This window comes from Strongylocentrotus purpuratus, unplaced genomic scaffold, assembly GCF_000002235.5.
Source record: "Strongylocentrotus purpuratus isolate Spur 01 unplaced genomic scaffold, Spur_5.0 spur5_scaffold_12, whole genome shotgun sequence".
Classification (NCBI taxonomy): Eukaryota; Metazoa; Echinodermata; class Echinoidea; order Camarodonta; family Strongylocentrotidae; genus Strongylocentrotus; species Strongylocentrotus purpuratus.
Genome location: NW_022145597.1, coordinates 80849 through 106372, shown reverse-complemented (window position 1 = coordinate 106372; position 25524 = coordinate 80849). Strand labels below are relative to the sequence as shown.

General features: G+C 40.0%; 1 protein-coding gene across 2 annotated transcripts; it reads left to right on the top strand.

The window, feature by feature from the left end:
* The first annotated feature begins 14397 nt into the window (after nt 1–14397).
* Nucleotides 14398–20614, top strand: LOC115922537. Of its 2 annotated transcripts, none has more exons than XM_030981523.1 (3): nt 14398–14657; nt 19138–19269; nt 20391–20614. In XM_030981523.1, the coding sequence occupies exons 1-3, from the start codon at nt 14474–14476 to the stop codon at nt 20438–20440; spliced, it is 366 nt and encodes a 121-aa protein (XP_030837383.1). In that variant the 5' UTR covers nt 14398–14473; the 3' UTR covers nt 20441–20614. The 2 variants fall into 2 exon arrangements, with proteins under 2 accessions (XP_030837383.1, XP_030837381.1); XM_030981521.1 differs by having other exon boundaries at nt 14416–14657; nt 19120–19269; nt 20391–20608.
* Nucleotides 20615–25524: the final 4910 nt, after the last annotated feature.

The following is a 25524-nucleotide window of genomic DNA, read 5'->3' as shown; positions in this document are numbered from 1 at the left end:
TTCCCTTTCCCTCTCTTTTTTTCCCTCCCCCTTTTCTCTTTTTTCCCCGACGGCAGCGCAATTTTACCGACAATATCCTAACAGGTGGGGGGGGGGGGTGTCGCACCCCTCACCCCCTTTGGCGACACCCCTGGTTGCCCTACCTTTATTGGATCTCTATATTGAGATAAATTATTTGTAATTATAAGCTGATGTGCGCGAAGTTCGAACTCGTTCTAGAATACATTTGTTTTAGTTGTAGCGCGGTGCGTTACGACATCGAACTTTCCGATCGCAATATTGTCAATATGCTTTCTTTTTGCGCCCATTCATAGAAAAAGAAAAATTGTTTTCCTTTTGTTATCTATTAATCAGAATAATTTGTTGGTAGATATCATTTAGAAATAATGGATTAAACATTGCATTCGTTAGAAACTTAAATATGCGCAAAATATAATCACTACATCATGCAGGTATTGGTCGGGATCACTTCAATAAGCTTTCATAATATTATTTATTCACAAAGTGAGATTAGATGACACCAAGGGCATGACGAGTGCAGGCGCGTACGCAGGGGGGGGGGGGGTATTTTTATGTGTGTAAACCCCCCTAAAAACCCCCCTACCCCCAGAGGTTTTTTTTAAAAATTACTCCCATGGCTGACCTAAAAAAAGGTGACCTTACCCCCCCCCCCCCCACCCCAACGGAGCAAAATTTTCAAATTTTCAAATTTCGAGACCAACAAAAAAAGAAAAGTGTCCTTTGGTATTTTTATGTGTGTAAACCCCCTAAAACCCCCCCCCCCCCAGAGGTTTAAAAAAAAAATTACTCCCATGGATGACCTAAAAAAGTGTCCTCTTACCCCCCCCCCCCCCCCCCCCCCCCCTCCCGCTTATTCAGCGGTCGGCTGAGTCGTTGCGATTTTTTTGGGACAAAAAAAAAGAAGAAAAAAGTGTCCTCTTACCTCCCCCCCCCCCCCCCCCCCCCCGCTTATTCAGCGGCTGGCTGAGTCGTTGCGAAATTTTCGGCCCGATTTATTAATGTTAAACCCCACCCCCCTCCCCCCCCCCCCTTGAAAAAATCCTGCGTACCCGCCTGGACGAGTGTAGAAGGTCGAGAGTGATTTCAGTACCCATGATATTGCCTATGGAAATGATCTCCAGATCAAGTTATACCATTTTAGTTGACGTTTGCACATTTCAAAAGTTAGCTCAAAAATGCTGGTTTAAACCAAGTCTTCACGTTCTTTTAATCAACTTTTATTTTTGTTCTGGTGTCCGTGAACTTTACGTTTTGCTTTGTTTATTCAGACTGTATAATGCTTGGTATTTTTTCCTTTTTAAGGGCGTGTTCATCCTCCCTTTTGGTCCTTCCTCTCGGCCCTGCGAAAGGATTGGGTATTGACAGATACTCAACTACAACAATCTGCGCTGGGAATTCCAGTAAAAAGAAGGAAGAGGAGAAGCCATGTGGCACACCAGCACAGGCTGAAGGTTCTGTGCCAGCGATACGATGCGGATGGAGATATGGAAGTGTTCCTCAGAGCTATTGGGCCATCCATTAGGATAAATAAAGCTTGGCATCATGATGGGCAGGCACCATAGTTTGTACCCAACCAATGAATGTGACCTGCAAAAAAAAATCACTCTTCATCTATACTGGAATTTCTTGTGGATGAAAGTGGAGTATATGGTCATGTTACTTTTCTATTGTTGTTGTTGTTGTTTTGATATGCTCTAATGTGGCTCCAGAGCTACTTGATTTCAAAATGAATGCTTATTTTGCATCGTAAACATCCAGGTTGTTCATAATTTGGTAGTAAACAGTGGGGGAAGAGCTCGGTAAACAAGGATTCTGATGTTGAGTTTACATCCCGTGTATGTCCACTGGATATTTCTACTCTGAACATTCCTATACTCTCTTTGGATTAATTTTGTAAGAGAATATATGATATATTGTTTGCCGAAGTGTGCCGGATATTATTTAAGCTTTCTTAAGGTGCCTGAAAATGTCTGTTCTGGAGATGCCGTTCAGTAATGTTCTCCGGCTTACCAGTTGTTTAATACCTCCATAATATATAGCCATTTGCAATATCAGTATAATTGTACTTAGTAGTGTGGAGCTGTATAATCCCTTGATGTAGGTATGTTATACGCCAAGAATATGAAGAGTTTTCTTGCAAAAGGACCTAAATCCACTTTAGCTATTTGGGAGTAAATCGAGGTTTTTATTTTAGACATTTTCTTTGTTCTTTCACCATAGGTTTTTCTTATATCTTGAAGAGTTACCATAAGATGTAATCATATGACAGTTTGAATAATCTTGCGGTTATTTACCCCCCCCCCCCCCCCAAAAAAAAAAAAAAAAAAAAAAAAAAAAAAAATTATTTAAAGCGAAAACAAATTATAACCCTTTCAAAATGCAATCATTTTCTTCCTCAGGAATGTTATGAAACACCATACTTGTGAGGTCTTCATGTAAATCAGATGATTATCTAGAAGGTCAAGAGAAAGAAATTGTAGACAGAACATTAAAGCAATGTACATATTCCCTCCGAGAGGATATATTACTTGATTGATGATTCACAGCATGATAGTCATAGCCAGGAAGCTGGAAATATGTGGGTAATAATCAAGAAAACAAATTACCCAAAACATGTTTTCATTTGTTTTTCTCATCCACCCCGTTTAACGGTGCCTATTAATTTTAAAAGCTTATTTTGCAATCTTTCTATTTTAGAGCAGTTCGACGAATGTACGTTTCCTGTTTGAGCTGTAATTTGTTAGATTGTTATTAAGGATATTTACCATCCAACAATTGATATGTAGGATTGTTTTTATGTTATATGCTGCCTGTTGCATACCATTTGAGAGTGTTTTGGCAATTGTTCGGTTAACAGGAGTAAGAGAAATGTTTCTTATCCTTTTTGAACATATTTGCAATATCAGCATAGATTCTTTGATATGTTAATTGTATTAATTGTATGGTGCTCAATCCTCTTGTTTTCGAGTTTGGTTTTTAAAAGATTCTTTGATCAATATCTCGGATGTCTGTTCTTTTTGCGTGTTGCCTAGTTTTGGAGACGATTCGGAATGACGCATAAATAGGCCTACTTTGTACTTGCATAATAATGCATATCCAAAAACGGGTTGAAAACAACCTTAAGTTTTGGGAAAAGGATTTTTTTGTGTGTTTTCGCATTTTCCCCCCTTATGAGTTAGGAAGAATGTCATAACTTTTTTTAAAGGTTCCCTGAAAGGGAGTTGCTCGTCAAAGGCCTTTATCATGTATATTTAGTAATGTCAAGAAATGGCTGGATTCTGGCTGAACATTCATGCCAGAACAAATTGAGTTTGGTCCCTTGTAGTACTACTCGTTTATGCATGCAGCGCAAGTGCCTGAGGCGGACTTTCGTGTGCAAAATTATCGATTCGATAATCCCTAAATCTTGTTTATGTACACCTAATCTAATTTCATAATGCTTTGAAACGGTTTATTCCGAAATGTAATTGGATGACCAGAACTCCAATACAAAATTGATTGGGATTGAGATAAGAAGAAGATAAACCGAGTAGAAAATGATGTGACGGTCATGAAAATTAGGCCTATACAGTTTGTAGAAGAATTAGGTTGAAACAATATGAAGATAATTTTGAAAAAAGTTCTTTCAGGAAATGATAGTAACTTATGATATAACATATCTGCATCATGAAATTGTTTGGTTGAATATGTGATGTAAGTTTTTGTAATTATTATTTGAAACGATACGAATAAAGAAAATGAATAACACTGTTATTTTATTATCTTTATGGTTTAGTTCTTAGCCTTTCTGCTTATTCCCATTTATACAAATCATTATGTTGCAGTTTGATGTTAGTTCTTCATAATAAGCCAATTGTTCTTCTTCAGGTGGCTCCGTGAGTCCCTTAAAGTCAGTGAAAACAAAGTACTCGAATGAGACGGGGTGTTTTACACACAAATATATATATATATATATATATATATATATATATATATATATATATATATATATATATTTATAGTAAAGCTACATACACTTAACTGAAGGAAAGAAACCTATAGAAAACGGACTGGATATTATTGAAAATACTATTCTAAACAAGAATGTACTACATTATGTTACAATTTCACGAGAGAAATAGAACTCGAGAGGGGGAGAAGAGAAGAAGTGATGAAATTGAAAAAAGACTAATAGCATGAGAGGAAAGAAAAGAGCCAAGAAGACAAGAAAAGGGTGTAAAAAGGAAAAGGAGGAGCAAGAGATAAAGAGAGAGAGATAGCCTTGAGCTTTGGATCAGCTAATGAGTAATACATGTAACAGATTTTGAGTGGAGTAATTATCTTTCGCCGGAGAACTTGCATATAAAGGAGCTATAATTTGATTTTCTCTTTTTAATCAAACATGGGGAATAGCAAAAAAAACGGCTGAGCATTTATTGCACTAATTACCAGAAATTGACTAGGAGGTATGCGCGTATTGGGGAATGTGGCTTGCTGCTCTACTTGTTTTTAAAAACTTCCCACGACATGTAATGAGTGTTAAGTGTACATTATATGGGACGTACAGTGATAGATGGAAAGTTATTTCAGTATATTCGAAATGACTTTTAGGTAACTCCTTTTTCCTCCCACTTCATCAACATTCATTCATTTCATTTCATCTACATTATTTCATGAAATGCATTCAGAAAATGAAGAAGAAAAAAAAAGAAACGAAAATAACCCGTGTAAAAAAAATATTGTCGGCGAAGCATTTGTCGTAGTACTAGTAGCATTTGTAGTTTGGGACACTTTTTGGGCGGAGCAAATGTCGTCGGAGCAAATGTCGGCGGAGCAATTGTCACTTCAGGCGGAGCAATTGTCGGCGGAGTAATTGTCGGCGGAGCAAATGTCGGCGGAGCAATTGTCACTTCAGGCGGAGCAATTGTCGGCGGAGCAAATGTCGGCGGAGCAATTGTCACTTCAGGCGGAGCAATTGTCGGCGGAGCAATTGTCGGCGGAGCAAATGTCGGCGGAGCAATTGTCGCTTCAGGCGGAGCAATTGTCGGAGGAACAATTGTCGGCGGAGGAAATGTCGGCGGAGCAATTGTCGCTTCAGGCGGAGCAATTGTCGGCGGAGCAATTGTCGGCGGAGCAAATGTCGGCGGAGCAAGTGTCGCTTCAGGCGGAGCAAATGTCGGCGGAGCAAATGTCGGCGGAGCAATTGTCGCGTTTTGCGGAGCAATTGACGGCGGAGCAATTGTCGGCGGAGCAATTGTCGGCGGAGCAATTGTCGGCGGAGCATCTGTCGGCGGAGCAATTGTCGGCGGAGCAACTGTCGGCGGAGCAACTGTCGGCGGAGCACCTGTCGGCGGAGCATTTGACGTCGGAGCAAATGTCGCGGAGCAAATGTCGCGGAGCAATTGTCGCGTTTTGCGGAGTAAATGTCGGCGGAGCAATCGTCGGCGGAGCATGTGTCATGGAACCGAAAATATCTATGTATATTATGAGAAAATGATAACATAGATCGTTGATGAATTTAAATAAGGATCGAAAGCGATCATCATGTTTCCTTGTAATCGTCCTTGTCCTCTAGCTTTGTCGTAAATTCTGCAAAAAAGATAAAAATAATGATTATCGATATTAATTACTTCATAATTTGTTAAAAGCCACATGAAAGAAGAAAAAAATACGTCCAACGTGTCCAAATAAATTGTCCAATAATGAATATAGACTGCAAAGGCGCTATGATTATTGCAGTATTTAAAAAGTTGATGATTTTGGAAACAAACAAAAAGTACTGATGTAATTAATACAAAGTGTTGGTATATGGAGTCATGAATTTGATTCGAATGAACATATTGGAAGCATATGCGATCTTACAATGCAGTGACTGTTGTCGCGGTTGGAATCGAGTCCAGTAAAGTTATGAAAATGTAAATAATAAACTCTCAAGGTCAAGATATTAATTGAGCCATAAAACAATGTTTCTTTACTAAAATCGACCGATTGGCTATTCCCGTTTGGAAATTATTTATCACAACTACACTGTCGCTCATAAAGATGGAATATTTTTGTTTTACCCCAATTTATGGAATTATTTTTAAAATAATTTAAAAATAATATATCTAGATATTAGTAAACATTCTCATATGAACAAATTTCGGGCATCTGCTCACGCGGTCTCGCTCCGCGGTCTACAGCACGTGAAATCGTCTTTGAAAATGCGCTAAGTGTGCAAAGAAATGCTCCTACAAGGAAAACAAACTTTGATTTCACACCAGCTCGGGTGGAAATCACATATTCAAGTACTGTTCTTTCCACTGATACTAATTTCGAACTGATTTGTATACTGGAAAATAGGGCCTTTTCGTCTTCAAAAATGGACAACAATCATTCAATTTGTGATTTCTCTATGGAGGTCACAGGAAAATTCACCTTTTTCACTGGGGTTGTGTACTTATTGCTCGTAACTACTACTTGTTATTGGGCCAGCTCCGAGTCGGACGCCAAAACATAGGGTATATAATCCCCTGCCGTCTGATGTAACACATAATTTGATTGGTTGTCGAGAAATTAGGGCCAATTTCAATCCAATAAAAAGAAGCTTTCTGAAATTTACGTATCGACCTCCGTAATTTATGCATTGTGCGTAAGCGAAGTTTTTACACAGCGGACAATGAGGCTTACACACCGTGCTCGCAGCCGTGCGTATTTCGACCACCACATTTGACTCGGCTCCGCGGCGATGGAAAGACACATTTTATGTTGATTTCAGCAATTTACTGAAGGGAATTTAGATATTATGGACGATCTTTTACAAAAAAAGGTGTGTAGGGATTAGATTATATCTTTCACGAGACACTGAATTCTCTAGTTTTCCTGAAATTTAGCAAATTAATGGCACTCTGACTCGCTTTATGAGCAGATCTAAATATTCATGGTCGATCTGCTAGTGAAGGAATCGCGTATTCATATTGCAGGGTGATCCCGCCCATCTTAGACGGAGGGATTACAATGGACTTATGCATTGTGATGTGCATCTGCATCTACTAGACTAACATATATAATTTCCTGATTTGTTTTCTTTTTTCGGGAGAAGAAGAGGGAAGAGAGAGACAGAGCATGGACATGGACAGAGAGAGAGAGAGAGAGTTGACAAGTCACGCTCGCACAGCCGTGTTGACATTCACACTCTCACCAGTTTTCTACGATAAACCCCCATTTCATAAAAATCGACGAGTCCGACACCTTGGTGTTACGCTCTAGTGCACTCGATTGTTCGTCGTCTGTGTGGGAGGTACACAAAATGCCTCATGATCTTTTGGCCGAATGTGGGTCAAATTTGTTCATATGCTGATTTTATTGAATGATAATTTGACAATGTGTGTTTTGCGTGACTGCTAAAGCATGTGTTTGCTACTATGCTTATCAACTAGGGGACCTACGCCCTTAAGTCATAAATGACAGTAATGAGGATTAATGCCCCACAAAAGGGCACTAATATAGCAAATCGACACGGTTTTGATCCTGGGGCCTCACAGTTACGAGGCCATTACTTTGTCACTGAACCATGACTGCACGCAGCGGGGGCTAGGGTAGGGGAAGTTTCCATAAATTAAAAAAGAAAAGAAAATGCAATAAATTTTCAATAATTTATTGCATTTTACCCTGGTTCCCAACATAACAAAATCCTCCGCGTGTCCATGCCTTGAGCCATAATGCAGTGGCCGTCCAGAGGATTTTTTTACGTTGGGGACCGGGGTAAAATGCAATAATGCAATTGAAAATTTATTGCATTTTTTTTGTTTTTTTGTGGGGATCCTCACCGTGTGACGCACTAATAGTATTTTAATTTCTTTCTTGGCACTTGTGTTCTATGTTCACTCATAAATCAACACTTTTAAACTTTGACGTCAGTTGCAAAGTGAAGCGTTATTTTGACTCCGTTATCAAGCATGTACAGGCAAGTCAGCCCGATACAACTGCATGCTCAACTTTTTCAGGCCAGAATGAGGCTTTTAATTGTTGCGCGTTTAGTTCATAACACGGTTGCGTCTATAGCTTTCTCATTATCGTAGGATTAAAGATAATAATTTTTTTGCGTGCATCCCCTTTGTGTTCAATATTACACTCCAAAATGACGCGTCGATCAAGACTGCCGCATCATGCAATGACGCAGTCTTGCGTTAGCAAAATGAATAAGAAGTGGGATATACTTACTGGTATTTAACCCACAGTTTGGCAGACACTCTTATAGACCTTGTAGCCCGAGTACGCAGCGGCAAGCTGGTCTTCACTGATCCCACGTTCGCGGAGAGCCTCTTCCCTACGCATCACTGTCGTGAATTAATTAAACCAAGAGAAAAATTATTAATTAGAACAGCTAGCAGTGGCGGATTGAAGGGAGGTATGGGGTACGCGCCTCCCTCTCCACCTATACTACAAAGTTTACACCTGCTTTTGTGCCCCCCTCCCCCCGCGGGAAATTTGAATCTTAAAAGGGCATATATAATGACCTTTCACGTTTTGTTCAATGTTTTGTCTTTCCTCTTTCTTTGTTATAATATATTATCTCTCTCTCTCTCTCACTACTCGATGAATAAAATCAACCAACCAATCAATCGGATGGTGCATGATGACGTTAAAGGTCGGTCTCCAGACGTATATGATCATATCTGATAGATACACGTCTGTAAAAACCCAAATACACACACATACACACACGCACACTCAATAAATCAATCAATTAGTCATTCATTCAATTAATCACACACCCACACTCACTCACTCACTCACTCAATCTACTTACTCAGTTCCTTTCCAGGCAGTGAGTTGATCACACCGCACCCCTTCTTGACAGTATCCGCAACATCCGACTGGCGGCTTTCTTGGTCCAAGCCCCGGCATCGTTTACCGCCTTCTTAGTCCAGGAACCAGCATCGTGGATCGTTTTCGAGAACCAGCTCGCAGCCAGGACGTTGTCTTATACTCTTTTCACACTGGTTTTGCTTAACCCCGTACTTTGCTTAGCCCCGTACTTTCCTTAACCCCGGACTATTTTTTTTGGCTTTTCTCACTGCAATTCCTTAGCCCCGTACTAGCCATGGCCTTAATGGAATTCGCTTCACTGCGTAGCCCCGGACTATTTTTCGTTTCTGTTCTCATTCATTTGCTTGGCACCGCAATTGCGGAGTAAGCAGGAGTTAGCACCACAATTGCGAGGTTAGTCCTGCTATTTTGCAGGGTTAGTTAACCCCGTACTATAAGTGGGGTTAGCCCACTTTGGTAAAAACGAGTCTGAACAGAAAGTGGAATAGGCTTAACCCCGGACTATAGGTAGGGCTAAGACCCCCCTTTAACCCCACCTATAGTACGGGGTTAAGCAAATTTTTGCTAGTGTGAAAAGAAAGTGGAATAAGCTTAACCCCGTACTATAGGTGGGGCTAAAACCCCCCCCCCCCTTTAACCCCACCTATAGTACGGGGTTAAGCAACATTTTGCCAGTGTGAAAAGAAAGTGGAATAAGCTTAACCCCGGACTATAGGTGGGGTTAAAATACCCTTTAACCCCACCTATAGTACGGGGTTAAGCAAAATATTGCCAGTGTGAAAACAGTATAAGGCCTCCTCATCAAGAACTGGTGTTACGTAATAAGGGAAATAAATACAATGATTGTGTGTAATCTTGTTATAAAAGACACTAAAATATATATTATGCTAAAACAACATCAAAATACAACACTCTTAATAGTATGACATACTTTAAAAGCACACTTTATTATTAATGACAATAACAATAATAAACTTTTATTAGAATGGAGATTGCATGTTTTAAACTTAAATAGTGTCAACATTATTTGGAGTAAGTTCTATTCTACTGTAAAAATTAATGCGCTCTCCCTTATTTTTCTCTTTCGCTTTATTTCTCTATCCATTTCAATTTGGCACCCGCCGCCCCCTTTTCTCTCTCTCTCTCTCTCTCTCTCGTATTCAATCTCGTCTTTGGAACTTACACATTTTGAGGTCCCCTTCCTCATCGAAGAGATCTTCCAAGTTGGCCGCAGTCACGTGAGGGATCACCAAACCAAGGACCACCAGGGTTACGAGTATTGTGCCTCTCATTTTCAAAGATGATCTGTGGAAAAAGTGTTAAAATAAAAAATATTCAAAAATGATAATACAAAATAAAAAAAAACGCGTTTTCAGCACAATATTAAATATCGGACGTAGATTCATACTCTTCTACGGTAAGAAACTTAATTTGAATTTAATTTAATTTCAAACTTAATTTGAATTTTAAATGAATTTAAATTTAATGGAAAGCTTGATTTAAATACTTGGCATATTGGCGTATGAGGAGGGGAGGGGCTAAATCCGCTATCCAAGAATTTAAAAAATATTAATATCTGAACAATCACCGCCATACATAATGACAGCAAGGTACTAGTAGTCTATTTGTCATTTTATATTGTCCTTGATATCGTCATAACAAAATATTACGTATTTTACTCGCTCGCATGCATAATTGAGAATATGGCCGGAGCGTTGATCTTCGGGCAAGACAGTCAACCCTGCTAATTGGTGTTATTCCCTTGGAATTGCACCGGCGAAATGATTATAACAATGATTTCATTCTTATTTTTATGGCGGGCGGTATGAAAGTAATTCTTAGTGCTCCTGTTGAAAAAGACTATTGAAAACTATCCCTTATTATATGTTTATCATAAATTATTTTCTTAACACTCCCAAAAATGTTTTTATCACAATCTAAGCCAATACGATTAACAATTCAATAGTTCTCACGACTATATCAAAATGCTTCACAGATATTGTAATCATGGAAGCGCTGTACGATGTAATATATCAAACTTAAGCCGGGTCAATGAAACACACATCAGTTCGATCATCGACACATCAAAGAGGCGAAGTTAAAAGAACATCAATTTGATGCCTGAAGCCCCATGTTGCATGCAGAGGACACTCTTTTATAACCCAACTGATTGAATTCTTATTTCTACCCTTGCCACTTGATTCGAACCCTCAGCCCTTGGATTGAGTGTCAAGTGAATGAACCACAACACCTCTATAACTGTTATTACTTACCAATACAGCTATAGGAACGGTCAGATGAAGACGGTTGAAGAGTGTGGTTCAGATCTCTCTAGAGTATGGTGCAGGGAATATTATGTTGCTTTTGTCGAGGTCGATCCAGGCTGGGGAATGATTGGTCTTCTTTGCAGAGCCCCCTTTTATGCATTTTCTCTCGGTGCAAACTCTGGCGTAGCCATGGGCAGAATGCGGGACATGCATGCAGGACCGTATGGTCACAGGTAATAAGGTGACCCTGCCTTGACCAATACGGCCATGATGGTTACAGGTATTAGGTGACCCTGCCTTGGCCAATACGGCCATGATGGTCACATTAAGGTGATCCTGCCTTAATACGGCCATGATGGTTACAGGTAAGGTGATCCTGCCTTGACCAATACGGCCATGATGGTCGGTCAGTTCTTACCATAACAACAATTAGTTATTTATTTTCAGAAATCTTACCTTCATATAAAAAGAAAGAAGCATCTAAATGTACCTTTAATAAACTTGGGAATTTTTAATACAAAATAAATTAAAGCTAAAGACCAGTTATGGTCATATGCGATTGCATTGTGAAAGGAACGTTGTGAAATCGATCAGAAAAGGTTGATCAACTAGCATAGATGTACTGCAAGGTTCTGGAATCATCAAAATGATAAGAAATTTGGAAAAGTCTCATAAAGTTAGAAGCACTGTACACAGAAAGATGTATATTGGACTACACACACATGCGCGACACGTGCATTTCATATCTCTCAACAGGCAAGAGATACACTAATTTACCAAATATATCAATTAGTAGGCGGTTTCCCGTCAAATTTTGTATCATCATGTAATATTCAAAACATATTCTTTCAAATGATTGGTAATAAGAGCTTCCATTTCATTTTTTGAAATTGGGGCGTTTCCAATACTGGTCTTTACCTTTTAGAGAGATGCCTGCAGTTTTTTTCCTTTACCCCATGCCCATTTAACCCGCCAATGGCGACCATAGAATATAGAAATATATAACTTTATTTATACAAGGGTCTGCCACAGCTTTTTACTTATTTCAAGTGTTCAAGTTTATTTATTTCACTTTATCAAAGATAACATAAATTGAACATAATGAACATGGTAATTATTATAACTAAACATACAATATAGAACACATAATGTACATGGTAATAGTTATAACAGAGAATACAATCATATAAATCAATCGATAAAGTGGGGGATCTTCTAAAAAGCAAAGCTTGTATTATAGGTCCCGGTTCATAGGTTTATATATAAATTAGGGTATCTGAATTAACATATTTACAAAAGCATATGATTATACGAAGGTTACCTTTAAGTGACACATTTTACTAAACATATCGTAAATAATTTGGAAAAAGGGAAGAGTTCTGTGCTTTCCTCAACACAAACAAATTTATATACAGTGCGTCCCAGAAAAAAAACGGAAAAAACGAAACCGATAAGCCTGCCAGTGCTTCTTTTAGCACTAGCTGTGGAGAGAAAAAATAATTGCCAGAAAAACAATTCAGACAAGAGAACAGGTACGTAAGGAAAGATGATTAACGAGAATGGAAAGTAAGAACAAAACAAAAAACGGAAGAAGAAGACATAAAGCAATACGAAAAAATAAAATGGGAAGACAAGTGAGAACGTTGTGAACAAGCGGGAAAGAAAAGGAAAAGGGAGAGAGCTAGACGGAGGGGCAGAGATATCAGGGACGAATTAGCATGGCGATAAAGCCGCCTTTGACTTTATGTCTATTAGCATTCCATTTAAACAGTACAGGCTTACAGTAAAATGAAATATAATGTAGATCGATCCTGTTTTAATTTTGTTTAATTTTATCTTGTTGATTATTTCAGGTTTTCATCCGTAATGATAAGAAGATATATTTTTTGTTTTACGTATCAGATTACATTAGATTTCCATCTTCAGCAGATTCAGGTGCCCTCCCCCACCGCCAACATCCAAGTTTGAATACCATAAGAACATCTACTACAAATTCGCAGAAAGTGTGTCTAAATAGTGAGTCATCCCGGCCAAATAGTGACCAGAAACGAGAAATATGAAAACCCTAGACCCTTTTCTTTTTGTAATGCTTGCTTAATTGGCCGAGATAAGACAGTGTGCCCCCTCCCACTTCGTAGTTATAAAAATCCTGAAAGTGCCACTAAATTGAGTCTGACCCCTAATTTAAAAAAATCCCTCCTCCTTATAGTCCTGCGCCTTACCTGTTAACGGCCTGTTATCCGGTGAAAGCAATTTTCTTATCTAGCAAAATGGTGACGTAACTCGCGACACTATTTAATACTGGTATATCCTTTGTTATTGGCAGGCTGCTATTCGATAACAAACAATATGGTCGTACTTTATCACTGAAGAGTTTGATTCCAAAAGGAGCTAAATTCATTTTTGTAAATTCGGAGAAATAAGAAATTGTTTAGCAGATTTTGTACAGGCATCTATGAAAAAGTGATATTATAAGGTGCATTTTTTCATTATTGCTCACAAAATTTAGGTAAATAATTTTGTTGAAAGATGGGTACTTAAGTGATTGAGTGGTTGAATGTTGGTCCATTGTCTCATTTATTACTGATTCATGTTGGCTTTTGATTGGCTATTCGACGTTGGGCTAACGTTGGCTCATTGTCGCCATTTTCACTGATAAATGGTGGCTATTAGTTGGCTATTCGACGTTGGGCCAATGTTGGCTGAACGTTGGTCCATTGCCACTATTTTTACTGATAAATGGTGGCTATTAGTTGGCTATTCGACGTTGGGCTAAAGTTGGCTCAACGTTGGTACATTGTTGCCATTTTCACTGATAAATGGTGGCTATTGGTTGGCTATTCGACGTTGGGCCAATGTTGGCTGAACGTTGGTCCAATGTCTCAAATATTACTGATAACTGTTGGCGTTTGGTTGGCTATTCGACGTTAGGCCAATGTGGGCTGAAAGTTGGACCATCGTCTCAATTTTAACTTATAAATGTTGGCTATTGGTTGGCTATTCGGCGTTGGGCCAATGTTGGCTTCATGTTGGTCCATCGTCTCAATTTTTTTTTTAAATGGTGGCTTTGGGTTGGCTATTCGACGTTGGGCTAACGTCGGCTGAACGTTGGTCCATCGTCTCAATTTTAAATTTTAAATGTTGGCTTTTGGTTGGCCATTCGATGTTGGGCTAATGTTGGCTGAACGTTGGTCCATCGTCTCAATTATAACTGATAAATTGTGGCTGTTAATTGGCTATTCAACGTTTGGCTATTAACGTTGGCTCAATGTTGGTCCATCGTTTCAAATTTTACTGAGAAATAGTGGATATATGTTGGCTAATATACACGACGTTGGGCCAACCTTGGCTTAACGTTGGTCTATATCGTCTCCATCTTTACTGATAAATAGTGCATGTATATATTGGTTGGCTATATGACGTTGGGCCAACGTATCAAATACGACCTAGTACCGCTACATCCGGGTAAAAAAAATTGCATGCGTGCGCATGCCCATGTGCTCATGCAATTGCAACGTACGTCAGCCATATCCTGTCCATTTGTCTGGATCAGTTGCCGGGGAGTACCAACACTGCATGGTAAATGAATGATTTTCTTTCTCTTTCAACGTTATTTTTTGTGAGCATGTCGCGTGAAACTGATAAATTGTATAGTGTGAGAACTCCCCGTCACAAAGCGAGGGAAATAGCATGAGAAATTGTTAAAGTAATCATTGATAATTCCCTGTCCAAATGAAAGTGAAAGTGAGTACGAGCTAGTGCAGGCGCGGATCCAGGGGGGGGGCCGAGCGGGCCTTGGCCCCCCCCCCGCAAAAAAAAAAAAAAAAAAAGAGAGAAGAAAGGAAAAGAAGGGAAAGGGAAAAAGGAGAAAAACGGAAAGAAAGAAGAGGAAGAAGAAAAGAAAAGGGGTAAGAAGGAGATCGGGGGGCCGAAAGGGCCTTGCCTCCCAGGCTGTTAACCCCCCCCCCCCCCAATCAAAAAAAAAAGAGAGAAGGAAGGAAAGATAAAGAAAAAAGGAAAAGAGGAGATACTGGCGTACTGATAGAGGGGGGGGGGGGGCTTGGGGGAAATTAAATTCAAACGTGGTTTATTTCTAATTCGACAACGGTTGATAACAAATAATGCTGAAATGACATAATTTCCGAAATTTTTCCTCACTTTTTAGTAAATTATACGTTTGTATGTGTTTGCTGGAAAATGGCAAATTCCTAAATTTACACCCAAGCAAAAAATATGATTCTTGAGATTCCTACATGTCAGGGCCCGAGGCATCAAAATATGCTCATCTGACCGTGATTAAATGCCTAAACCCCTAAGCTTCCGGGGGCTTTGCCCCCTGGATTCCATCTAGGGCCCTACGGCGGGTCCTTAAATGATCATCTGACGGTAATTTCTTATTCTCTAATCTGATAGTAATGTATTGCCTTAAACCCCTGAGCTTGCGGGGTCGGACAAGGTATCAAGATGTGTTTATCTGACCGCAGGCTCGTAGCCGGGGGGGGGGGGGGCGCCCCCCAATCGGAAGAGGACGTACAGTGTAGGAAGAAAAAGGAGCAGACAAAGAACATCTTTGAAATTCAGACAAGGATTATAGAGAACTGTACAACGCATCGTTTTCTTTTTCTAATAATAAAACGTCAAAGCCTCGCGCATGAGGGGAGGGGATATAGTCCAGCCTCTGTACCGTTTTCGTTTAGCGCACCCAATCAGCTAATAAAATAACACACCCTCAACGTTGAAAGTAGACCTAGCCATTCCTCTAAATCTGGGTCCTGAATACGTTCGTGTGGACGGAAATTTGGGGATTGCGCGATCAGTGGAGAGACCGCGATGTGTGTGGGGGATAAAAAGAACGAACGGACTGAATCTGGACTAGGAGGGGGACTGAATTCAGACGAGGATTCAGAGTCGAGAACTCTACAACGAATCGTCTTCTTTCTCTAATAATTTAATAAATCGTAACATTTTCCGAACTTCGCTCAGGAGGGGGGGGGGGGGGAGGGGGAGGGGGGGGGGACTGAATTTAGACAAGGATTAAGAGTCGTAAACTGTACAACAAATTGTCTTCTTTATCTAATAATTTAATGAATCGTAAAAGCTTCCGCGCTTCGCGCGGGAGGGGGGGGGGAACATGAATTCAGACGAGGATTAAGAGTCGAGAACTGCACAACGAATCGTCTTCTTTCTCTAATGATTTAATGAAACGTAGAAGCTTCCGCGCTTCGCGCGGGAGAGGGAGAGGGGTGACTGATTTAAGACAAGGATTAAGAGTCGAGAACTTTACAACAAATCGTCTTCTTTCTCTAATAGTATAATAAAACGTCAAAGCTTCCGCGCTTCGCGCCTGAATGGGGGGGGGGGGGGGAATGAATTTAGACAAGGATTAAGAGTCGAGAACTGTACAACGAATTGTCTTCTTTATCTAATTATTGAATAAATCGTAAAAGCTTCCGCGCTTCGAGCGGGAGGGGGGAACATCAATTCAGACGAGGATTAAGAGTAGAGAACTTTACAACGAATCGTCTTCTTTCTCTAATAATTTAATAAATCGTAAAATTTTCCGCGCTTCGCGCAGGAGGGGGAGGGGAGGGGGGGGGGGGGGGGACTGATTTTAGACAAGGATTATTTTCGAGAACGGTGCAGCGAATCTTCTTCTCTAAACTAAGATTAAACTAAGATTAAACTAAGGTTAAAAGCTTCCGCGCTTCGCGCAGAAGGGGGGGGGGGAACTGAATTCAGACGAGGATTAAGAGTCGAGAACGGTACAACGAATCGTCTTCTTTCTTTCATAGTTTAATAAAACGTCAAAGCTTCCGCGCTTCGCGCAGGAGGGGAGGGGAGGAGACTGAATTTAGACAAGGATTAAGAGTCGAGAACTGTCAACGAATCGTTTCTTTCTCTAATGATTTAATGAAACGTAAAAGCGTCCGCGCTTCGCGCGGGAGGGGGAGGGGGGGGGGAACTGAATTCAGACGAAGATTAAGAGTCGAGAACGGTACAACGAATCGTCTTCTTTCTTTAATAGTTTAATAAAACGTTAAAGCTTCCGTGCTTCGCGCCGGAGGGGGAGGGGGGGGGGGGGGGGACTGAATTAAGACAAGGATTAAGAGTCGAGAACTGTACAACGAATTGTCTTCTTTATCTAATTATTTAATAAATCGTAAAATTTTCCGCGCTTCGCGCAGGAGGGGGAGGGAGGAGGGGGGGGGGGGGGGGGGACTGATTTTAGACAAGGATTATTTTCGAGAACGGTGCAGCGAATCTTCTTCTTCTCTAATGATTAAACTAAGATTAAAGCTTCCGCGCTTCGCGCAGGAGGGGGGGGGGGGAAACTGAATTCAGACGAGGATTAAGAGTCGAGAACGGTACAACGAATCGTCTTCTTTCTTTAATAGTTTAATAAAACGTCAAAGCTTCCGCGCTTCGCGCAGAGGGGGGGGGGGGGAGAACCACTGAATTTAGACAAGGATTAATTAGAGTCGAGAACTGTCAACGAATCGTTTCTTTCCCTAATGATATAATAAAACGTCAAAGCTTCCGCGCTTCGCGCAGGAGGGGGGGAACACTGAATTTAGACAAGGATTAAGAGTCGAGAACTGTCAACGAATCGTTTTCTTTCTCTAATGATATAATGAAACGTAAAAGCTCCGCGCTTCGCGCGGGAGGGGGAGGGGGAACCTGAATTCAGACGAGGATTAAGAGTAGAGCACTTTACAACGAATCGTCTTCTTTCTTCTATAATTTAATAAATCGTAAAAATTTCTGCGCTTCGCGCGGATGGGGAAAAACTAAATTCAGACGAGAATTATTTTCGAGAACGGTACAACGAATCGTCTTCTTTCTCTAATAATATAATGAAACGTCAAAGCTTGGGAGGGGGAAATCGCCCCCCCCCCCTGCACCGACCCCCCCCCCCGCATTACGTCACTGTTGGTCATCATTACGTACCAATATTTGGCTCGCATAATTTCAATTTGGGCCCCCCCCCCCCCCCCTAAGAAATCCTGGATCCGCGCCTGAGCTAGTGTACCGCTCGGCGTACGCTTAGCATGCACACCCGCTGCGTGCAATTGAAGTGTGAGTGATGGCTATGATGTCTATGATGGGGGCCTCAGATGCATTGAGTGTTTGCTGTGATAAATGTTAATATGTTCCTGACTTAGAGTTAGACCTAGGTGATGTATTGATGCATCATGTTGCAGCGTCCGTGACAGTGATAATGTTCATCCCAATATGCAATATCGACCATGAATCAAATGATTTGTGAATCTGTTGGTGTTACAAGTGTTGAAGGTGCTGATGCATTGTTGGAAAGACCAATTGAATCAAATAGAGCTGAATGGGAAGACGCATCATTTTTTTATGCATATCTAAATGATATTATAGTCTCTGATACTTTCAGATTTAGAAGTAGGTCTATACTATACTCTGTAGTAGCTCAATATATGCTGATGATGATTCAGTTCGAAAAGGAATAAATTACGAGATATTGGGCTGTGAATAAGATATCCCGCTCGTACATGTTTCTAGCCTCCTGAAATCTTACAAGGGTGCCAAGTCTGCCAAAATATGCAAGAACTTTGTATCAACACATTTAGTGGATTGTGAGTGTGATGTGAAAGAGGTAGCTGGTGGGAATTACCCTCATTTTGGCATTTGCAATCATTAAAGTCGCAATTGGCCAACAACCTCAATTTGATCAAATAGTAAATAGGAAAAAACTATTGGGGCGGAGGTAACACTGATCGATCCATAATTTTCATTCACAATTTTCATTCACAAATTGATTATTGCTGCATTTTATTCTCATTTTAAAATTAGTTTTTATTGTTTATGCACATGTATATTAAATTGCTATAATTTGAACTGAAGGTAAATATTCTAATTATTTATTTTAAAATTCTGACGTTCTTTATTAATACATTAAATTCTATATAGCTCTTCCAAATCCCAATACTTTTTTCTCCCATAATCCCTACAATTCTGAAATTTAAATATTAAATCCTGCATTTCATATCGTCAACTTCACAACAAATTCCAGATTCCTCTACCCGTTCAGATCCAGCTACCCCTACCTCGATCATCCAGAACAGCATCAACAGCACCAAGGACCCCTTCGACATCGACCCCATCAACCTCCAGAACACTGTCGACCCCAACGACCCCATTGACCTCAACATCAGAAATATGGGTATGTCATTTGGCATTTATTCATTTTGTATTTAGTTATACATGTAGACATGATAGCACTTCTTAGTATTCGTTGTAGTTGTGCCCTGCACACAAAGTACAAATGTACTGGATAATGTACGTTTGTGTAGGACATAGCTGCTAACGGATGCTAGTATCTTTTTCCTGATTATATTGAGAAACTGCACTGTGATCACTTACAAAAACTATTCAACTACAACAAATCATGAAATACTGCTTATAGCAGTATTTTTTGGAAACAATTCTGAATGCAGGGTGCCACAAAAAACAAAACACAGTCAATTGATTTGTTTCTTGTATAAGCAACTAACGATATAGCTTTGTGTTTTTGTTTCTACTTTGAAGCCCCTCGAAGCTCTCTCAAGTATTGGGAGCTTACATAAATACAAAAAAAAAGTATGGGAGCTTCACATTTCACTTCAATGTTATAATGATGTGAAAGAAAATGCCACTCTTCTTCAAACATTTGTCCTAAAATTAGAAAGAATACAAACTTACTAAGGGTTTTGTGTTGTATGCAGAAAACGCAAATTTTGTATTCTTTCATCCATATTCTACTTCAAACACATTTGTTAGGGCAATATTCTATTTGCAGAAGTGTCCGGGTGTTAATGACATCCTCTTTTACATCATACCATTTAAGTTGATTGTGCCATCTATTCTTTGGCTAATTTTGGGATCCAACACTTAAGAGGGCTTTAAACTGTTATCAATCAAGCATCTCAACACTGAGCAAACAGATACTATAAATTGGTTCTTTCTATTGAAGAATATTACTGCCATTTTACCTCAAATGTATATTTCCTTTGTTAAGAAGAGTGTTTGGTGCTATTCTAATTAAACAAGACAAAAATAAAAGAAATTCATTCCTTTCTAATTTCCATACGTCTGGGTCATTCGCTCTAAAGTTTGAACGAAGTTATTTTCATGACAAAGTACTTCTATCCATGAAATTTCATCAAAACTATGGAGGATGTGCCACTCAGGACTACTTCCCTTGAATGCCGTATTTGATTAATATCCGTACTATTTCAAGGTGATGTTTCCATGATCTGCTTTTAAATCTTGTTTGGTTTCTTTCTTCTTTTTTTGTTGCTGCAGATGTCGAAGTTGTACCACCACAAGCTAGACAAGATTTTGATTCCGACTAACCCATTCTTTAAAGGTCCATTGCCTTAGGAAATTAAAACTTTTATGTCTTGTATCAAAACCCTTTAAAGCAACATAATAACAATTGTTTCATAAATAAATGCCTCCTTATATTTTTTACAATTTTTTGAAAACCTCTCCAAGTTGCTCGTCTAATAGTGGACCCGCCCCTTACAATTCTCAGAGTTCCTCGGAATGATTGACCAAAGGATTAGTGATGTTATATCAAGAACGATCTCCGCTTAGGCAAGCTACGGTGCTTGCTAGCCAGCTCTGCAGGCATTATGTTTTTTACACAAACATAAACAATAACTTTTGTTATTAAATAGTGTGCTATGCATCTTTACTTGTTATTTATTGTGGTGAAATTTCACTAATGGCCCAATTTTAAAAAGAGAGCTACTGTATACCATGAGTCGAAGAGGTCGTAATTGATTTGAATGCCTGTATAACGTGTCAACTAAATGCATGCTATAAAGAATTTCAAAGGTAAGAAAAAAATGTTTCATATATCTAAGTGACTGAATGTTTTTCGTACTACCTTCTTCTCAATTTAAAGAAATATTGAAAGTGGTATATCAGAGTGAAGAAACTTGTGTTTGTCCCTTTACAAGCTCTGCTCTTTCTTACTTCACTTTCAAATTTCCTCTCTTGTTTATATAAACATTTAGCGATTACTTTACTTCACACATTCAAGCAATGTATACTATCCCTCCTAAAAAAAAACAGTTTGTAGATGTGTTAACAATAGTGTATCAGCATCTCTGAAATGCCTAAGCATAAAAAATGTTGGCAATTTCTCTGAATTTTATTTTTTGTTTTTTATGGAACATTGTTTACATTCATTGCCTAGTTCTTGGTATGCAAATGGTGGACACTTTATTAATTTCTTTATATTTTTGTGCTGTACATATGTAGAGGAATCTTGTCATAAGCAATCGTGTTCGTCTGCCAGAAAGTTTGTTTGTTTTACTCGGGAAGTTGTGAGGATTGTTTATTATATTCGTACAATGAATTTCAGTATGTTATGTTGTGTTACGTGTAAGCGACAATTCATTTTATAACAGCTCCTATGGTCCTAGCATTCATTGATAGTAGGCCTATATTGTGACACATTGAGATACCTTGAACTTGAAACTATGTTTACATCTTTTTCGAATTCAAACGAAAATACAAAAGAAAGATGTACAATAATTGTATTCACATTTACAACAGTTTGTTTATTACACATAAAATAAAGTATGTTTTATCACAAAATCAGTTTATTTTCCTTGGTTTTGTTTTGGAGGAGGGGGATGTATTCAGAGCAAATTCTAAGAAGCAAGATGGTGAACTTTTCATTAAAATGGGACAAATAAGTTGTTATAAAGTTTTGATAGTGATTGAAATGTACAATATAATAGACATGACGAAATTAAAATAACATGTCCCTCTTGCTTCAATATTGTTATTATACATATCTTCCAGAGGGATCTAAGTCGAGTTCTATAATGAACTTTTCTCAAATTCAGTCTAATTTTGATGAAATTGTTACTATCTTCATTTTGTGGATTTTGCCCTGTTTATTTATTTAATCCAATCTTGAACTACTTGGCTTTTCCTTGTCACGTTGTGATGCATGTGTTTGAATGATTGTACATGTCCGATGTAGTATGCTTGACGATGTTCTTATAAACGGACGACTGATGTTGGTGTGAATATGTTTTTGAGTTGGTGTTGGTAATGTCAGAAGGATGTTGGCATGAACTGGAAAGGGGAGGTACAACGTCGGCACATGGTGGGATACGGTTGGCATAACGTTGCTTCTACGTCGGCAAATGGTGGAGAAGAGGTTGGCATAACGTTGGTCTAGCATTGGCACGTGGTGGAGGAGGGGTCGGCACTTGGTGGGAAAAGGGTTGGCATTATGTTAGGACAACGTCGGGGAGACGTCGGCACATAGTGTAAAAGGGGTAGGCATTACGTTGGTCCTACGTCAGGGAGACGTCGGCACATGGTGGAAAAGGGGTTGGCATTACGTTTGTCCTATGTCGGCATATGGTGGGATAGGGGTTGACATGACGTTGGTCATACGTCGGGGGGACGTTGGCCCGATGTTGGCTTAATGTCATTTCGTCGCTGTCGAGCCAACGTTGGCCCGCCGGCAAGAAAGCTGTTGGCCCAACATCACATTGGCGACGATGGCGCAACGAAACAGCCCGCGACGTCGGCACATGGTGGGATAGGGGTTGGCATAACGTTGGTCCAATGTCGGAACTACGTCGGCACATGGTGGGATAGGGGTTGGAATAACGTTGGCCCTACGTCGTGGAGACGTCGGCACATGGTTGAAAAGGGGTTGGTATAACGTTGGGCCAATGTCGAGGAGACGTCGGCACATGGTGGGATAAGGGTTGGCATAACGTTTATCCAATGTCGGAACAACGTCGGCACATGGTGGGATAGGGGTTGGCGTAACGTTGTTCGTACGTCGGCACATGGTTAAAAAAGGGTTGGGACGACGTTGGTCCAATGTCGGAAAGACGTCGGCATATGGTGGAAAAGAGGTTGGCATAACGTTGGTTCAATGTCGGGAGGACATCGGCACATATGGTCGGATAGGGGTCGGCATAACGTTGGCCCGATGTTGGCTTAATGTCATTTTGTCACTGTCGGGCCAACGTTGGCCACCGGCAAGAAAGCCGTGGGCCCAACATCATGTTGGCGACGTTGGACCAACGTAACAGCTTACGTTGGCCCCACGTTGGCGTAACGTCGTATTGTTATCTGGGTATGATTAGATTTTGATTTAAAACCCATCAGGATCGATTGATTTTTCCTTTCTAAAAGATGTTATTTTTCGTACTGCACCCTCGTCAATCTTAACATTTTGCTTGCTCGCTCGCAAATAAATATTTAGACCATCACATCCAAATGCAAAGTAACATGGACCATGTAAAGTTAGATTTAAACATTTAAATCATCCCTGATAATATAATTTCACAAAAAAGTGTAGTGGTACACCAATGCCTAAACAAATTATATATTTTCGCTTCGCGGTTTCCCTTTGTAGGAGCTCTCTTTTCAGAGAGTGCCTCTTTTGTTAGCTAGCCCCCCCCCCCCCCACTTTTAAAAAGTTGACGACATTCATTTCACGGCCAAGGTTGGAGAAGGCAGGGGCGGGCGACAGGGAAGGAAGCCCAATTCATGAGAGAAAAAAAATAGCGGCGAAATAGCCGGCCGATAATTCGCTCAGTGGGAGGGGGGGGGGGGGGGGGGTAGTGAGCACTAATTTTTTAAAGTCAGGCCGCTCGATAATTCGCTCAGTGGGGGGGGGGGGGTGGCCATCTCCAAAACATAGTAATATTAACGTGTTTTTACACGTTTTTTTTTCGGGGGGGGGGGCCTGGCCCCCTGCCCCCCCCCCCCCCCCTGGATCCGCCACTGGGAGAAGGGCAACCGCGCGCGGCACCGTCCGCCCCCTCTCCACATACCTATCAGGAGGAACTCCCCCTGTAACTAAAAATACCTAGACTGTACAGAACAGAGGCAGCGGAACGACTTCCTCCAAAGTGTGTGTGTGTGTGGGGGGGGGGGGGGTCACCAACAAAAAAAAGGAACTTTTATGGACAAAAATCTCAAAGCGACAATATACAATTTTTTAGACATTGGTATATACCCCTATATTGTGATTACATTATCAGAGATGATTTCAATATTTGTTTCTCTTCATACATCATATAAGATATTGCTTAAGTATCATACTTTGCAGTTGGGTGTGATGGTCTGAAAATTCATTTGAGAGTTAGGAAAATTTTAAAAATTTGTCAGGTCGCAGTGCGAAAAATTACAACTTTAAAGAGGAAAAACCCAATCCTGATGGGGTTATAAGCACATTCTCATAACGGAAGACTGAAAAGACCTTTGATAAGTTCTATAATCTTTAACTAAGAGCGAACGTAGCGAGCGAGCATTAGGGGAAACTGCTCTTAGTCGCTTGAAATTAGGGGCACGTTTAATGATGAGAGGAAAAATGGACACTTATCGAAATGGTAATAAGACACTTGATAGAAAAGAAAAGGAGCACGTGTCAAAGTACAAAGGCTAATAATGAGAGGTGAAAATGGGGCACTTCTTACACCTACAAATTAAAAGAGGCACGCGCACCAGGGATGAAAAGACGTTTTATGAGAATGGGAAATGGGCATTTGTCGACGGAAAACAGGCACCCATCATATTTTGATGGGGGCATTTATAGGAAGTGAAAAGGGGCATTTATGAAAAATGGATAGGTTCCTTATTAGAAAGGGTAAAGGAGCACATCATTGTTAACACTTAAAAGAGTAATTATCAGAGGGGAAAACGGGCATTTATCGCATCTGAAAGGGGCACTGACCATATATGAAAAGATGCACTTATGAAAATGAAAAAAAAAGGACACTAAAGATAAAGGGAACTATGCATTAGCGTTGAAAAAAAGAGGCACCGATCAGATTTAAAAAGATGCATTTATCGGAGGTGAAAGGGGGAAGTGGCTATTATAAAAAGAAAAAGAGGCACATGTTAAAATAATCGGGGCACTTAACACAGATGAAAAGGGTAATTATGAGAAGGGGAAGGGGCACTTATAAAAGGAAAAAGACCATTTATTAAGAAGGAAAAGAGGGACGTGTCAAAATAAAAGGGGCATTTATAAGAGATGAAAAGACCACTTATCAGGAGGGGAAGAGGCACTTGTCAAACGAGTATCTCTCAGAATTGAATAGGGTCATGTACAAAAGATGAAAAGGTGGACATATAAGAATAAAAATATATATGAACTTTTGTCATAGATGAAAAGGGGCATTTATGAGAAGGAAAAGGGGCCCCTTTTAAATGAGGGCACTTATCATAAAGAAAAGGGGCACTCATTAAAAAGGAATGGGGCACATGTGAAAATATAAGGTGCGCTTAGAGTCTAGGTTGAAAAGGGGTCGTTATTAAAATGGAAAGGGGCACCATTTACAAAGGAAAAGGGGAACTTGTCAAAGCAAAAAGGGACTTTTCAGATTTGAATAGGGCAATTATCAGAGGGGAAGGGGGCGCTTATCGTACCCGAAAAGGGGAA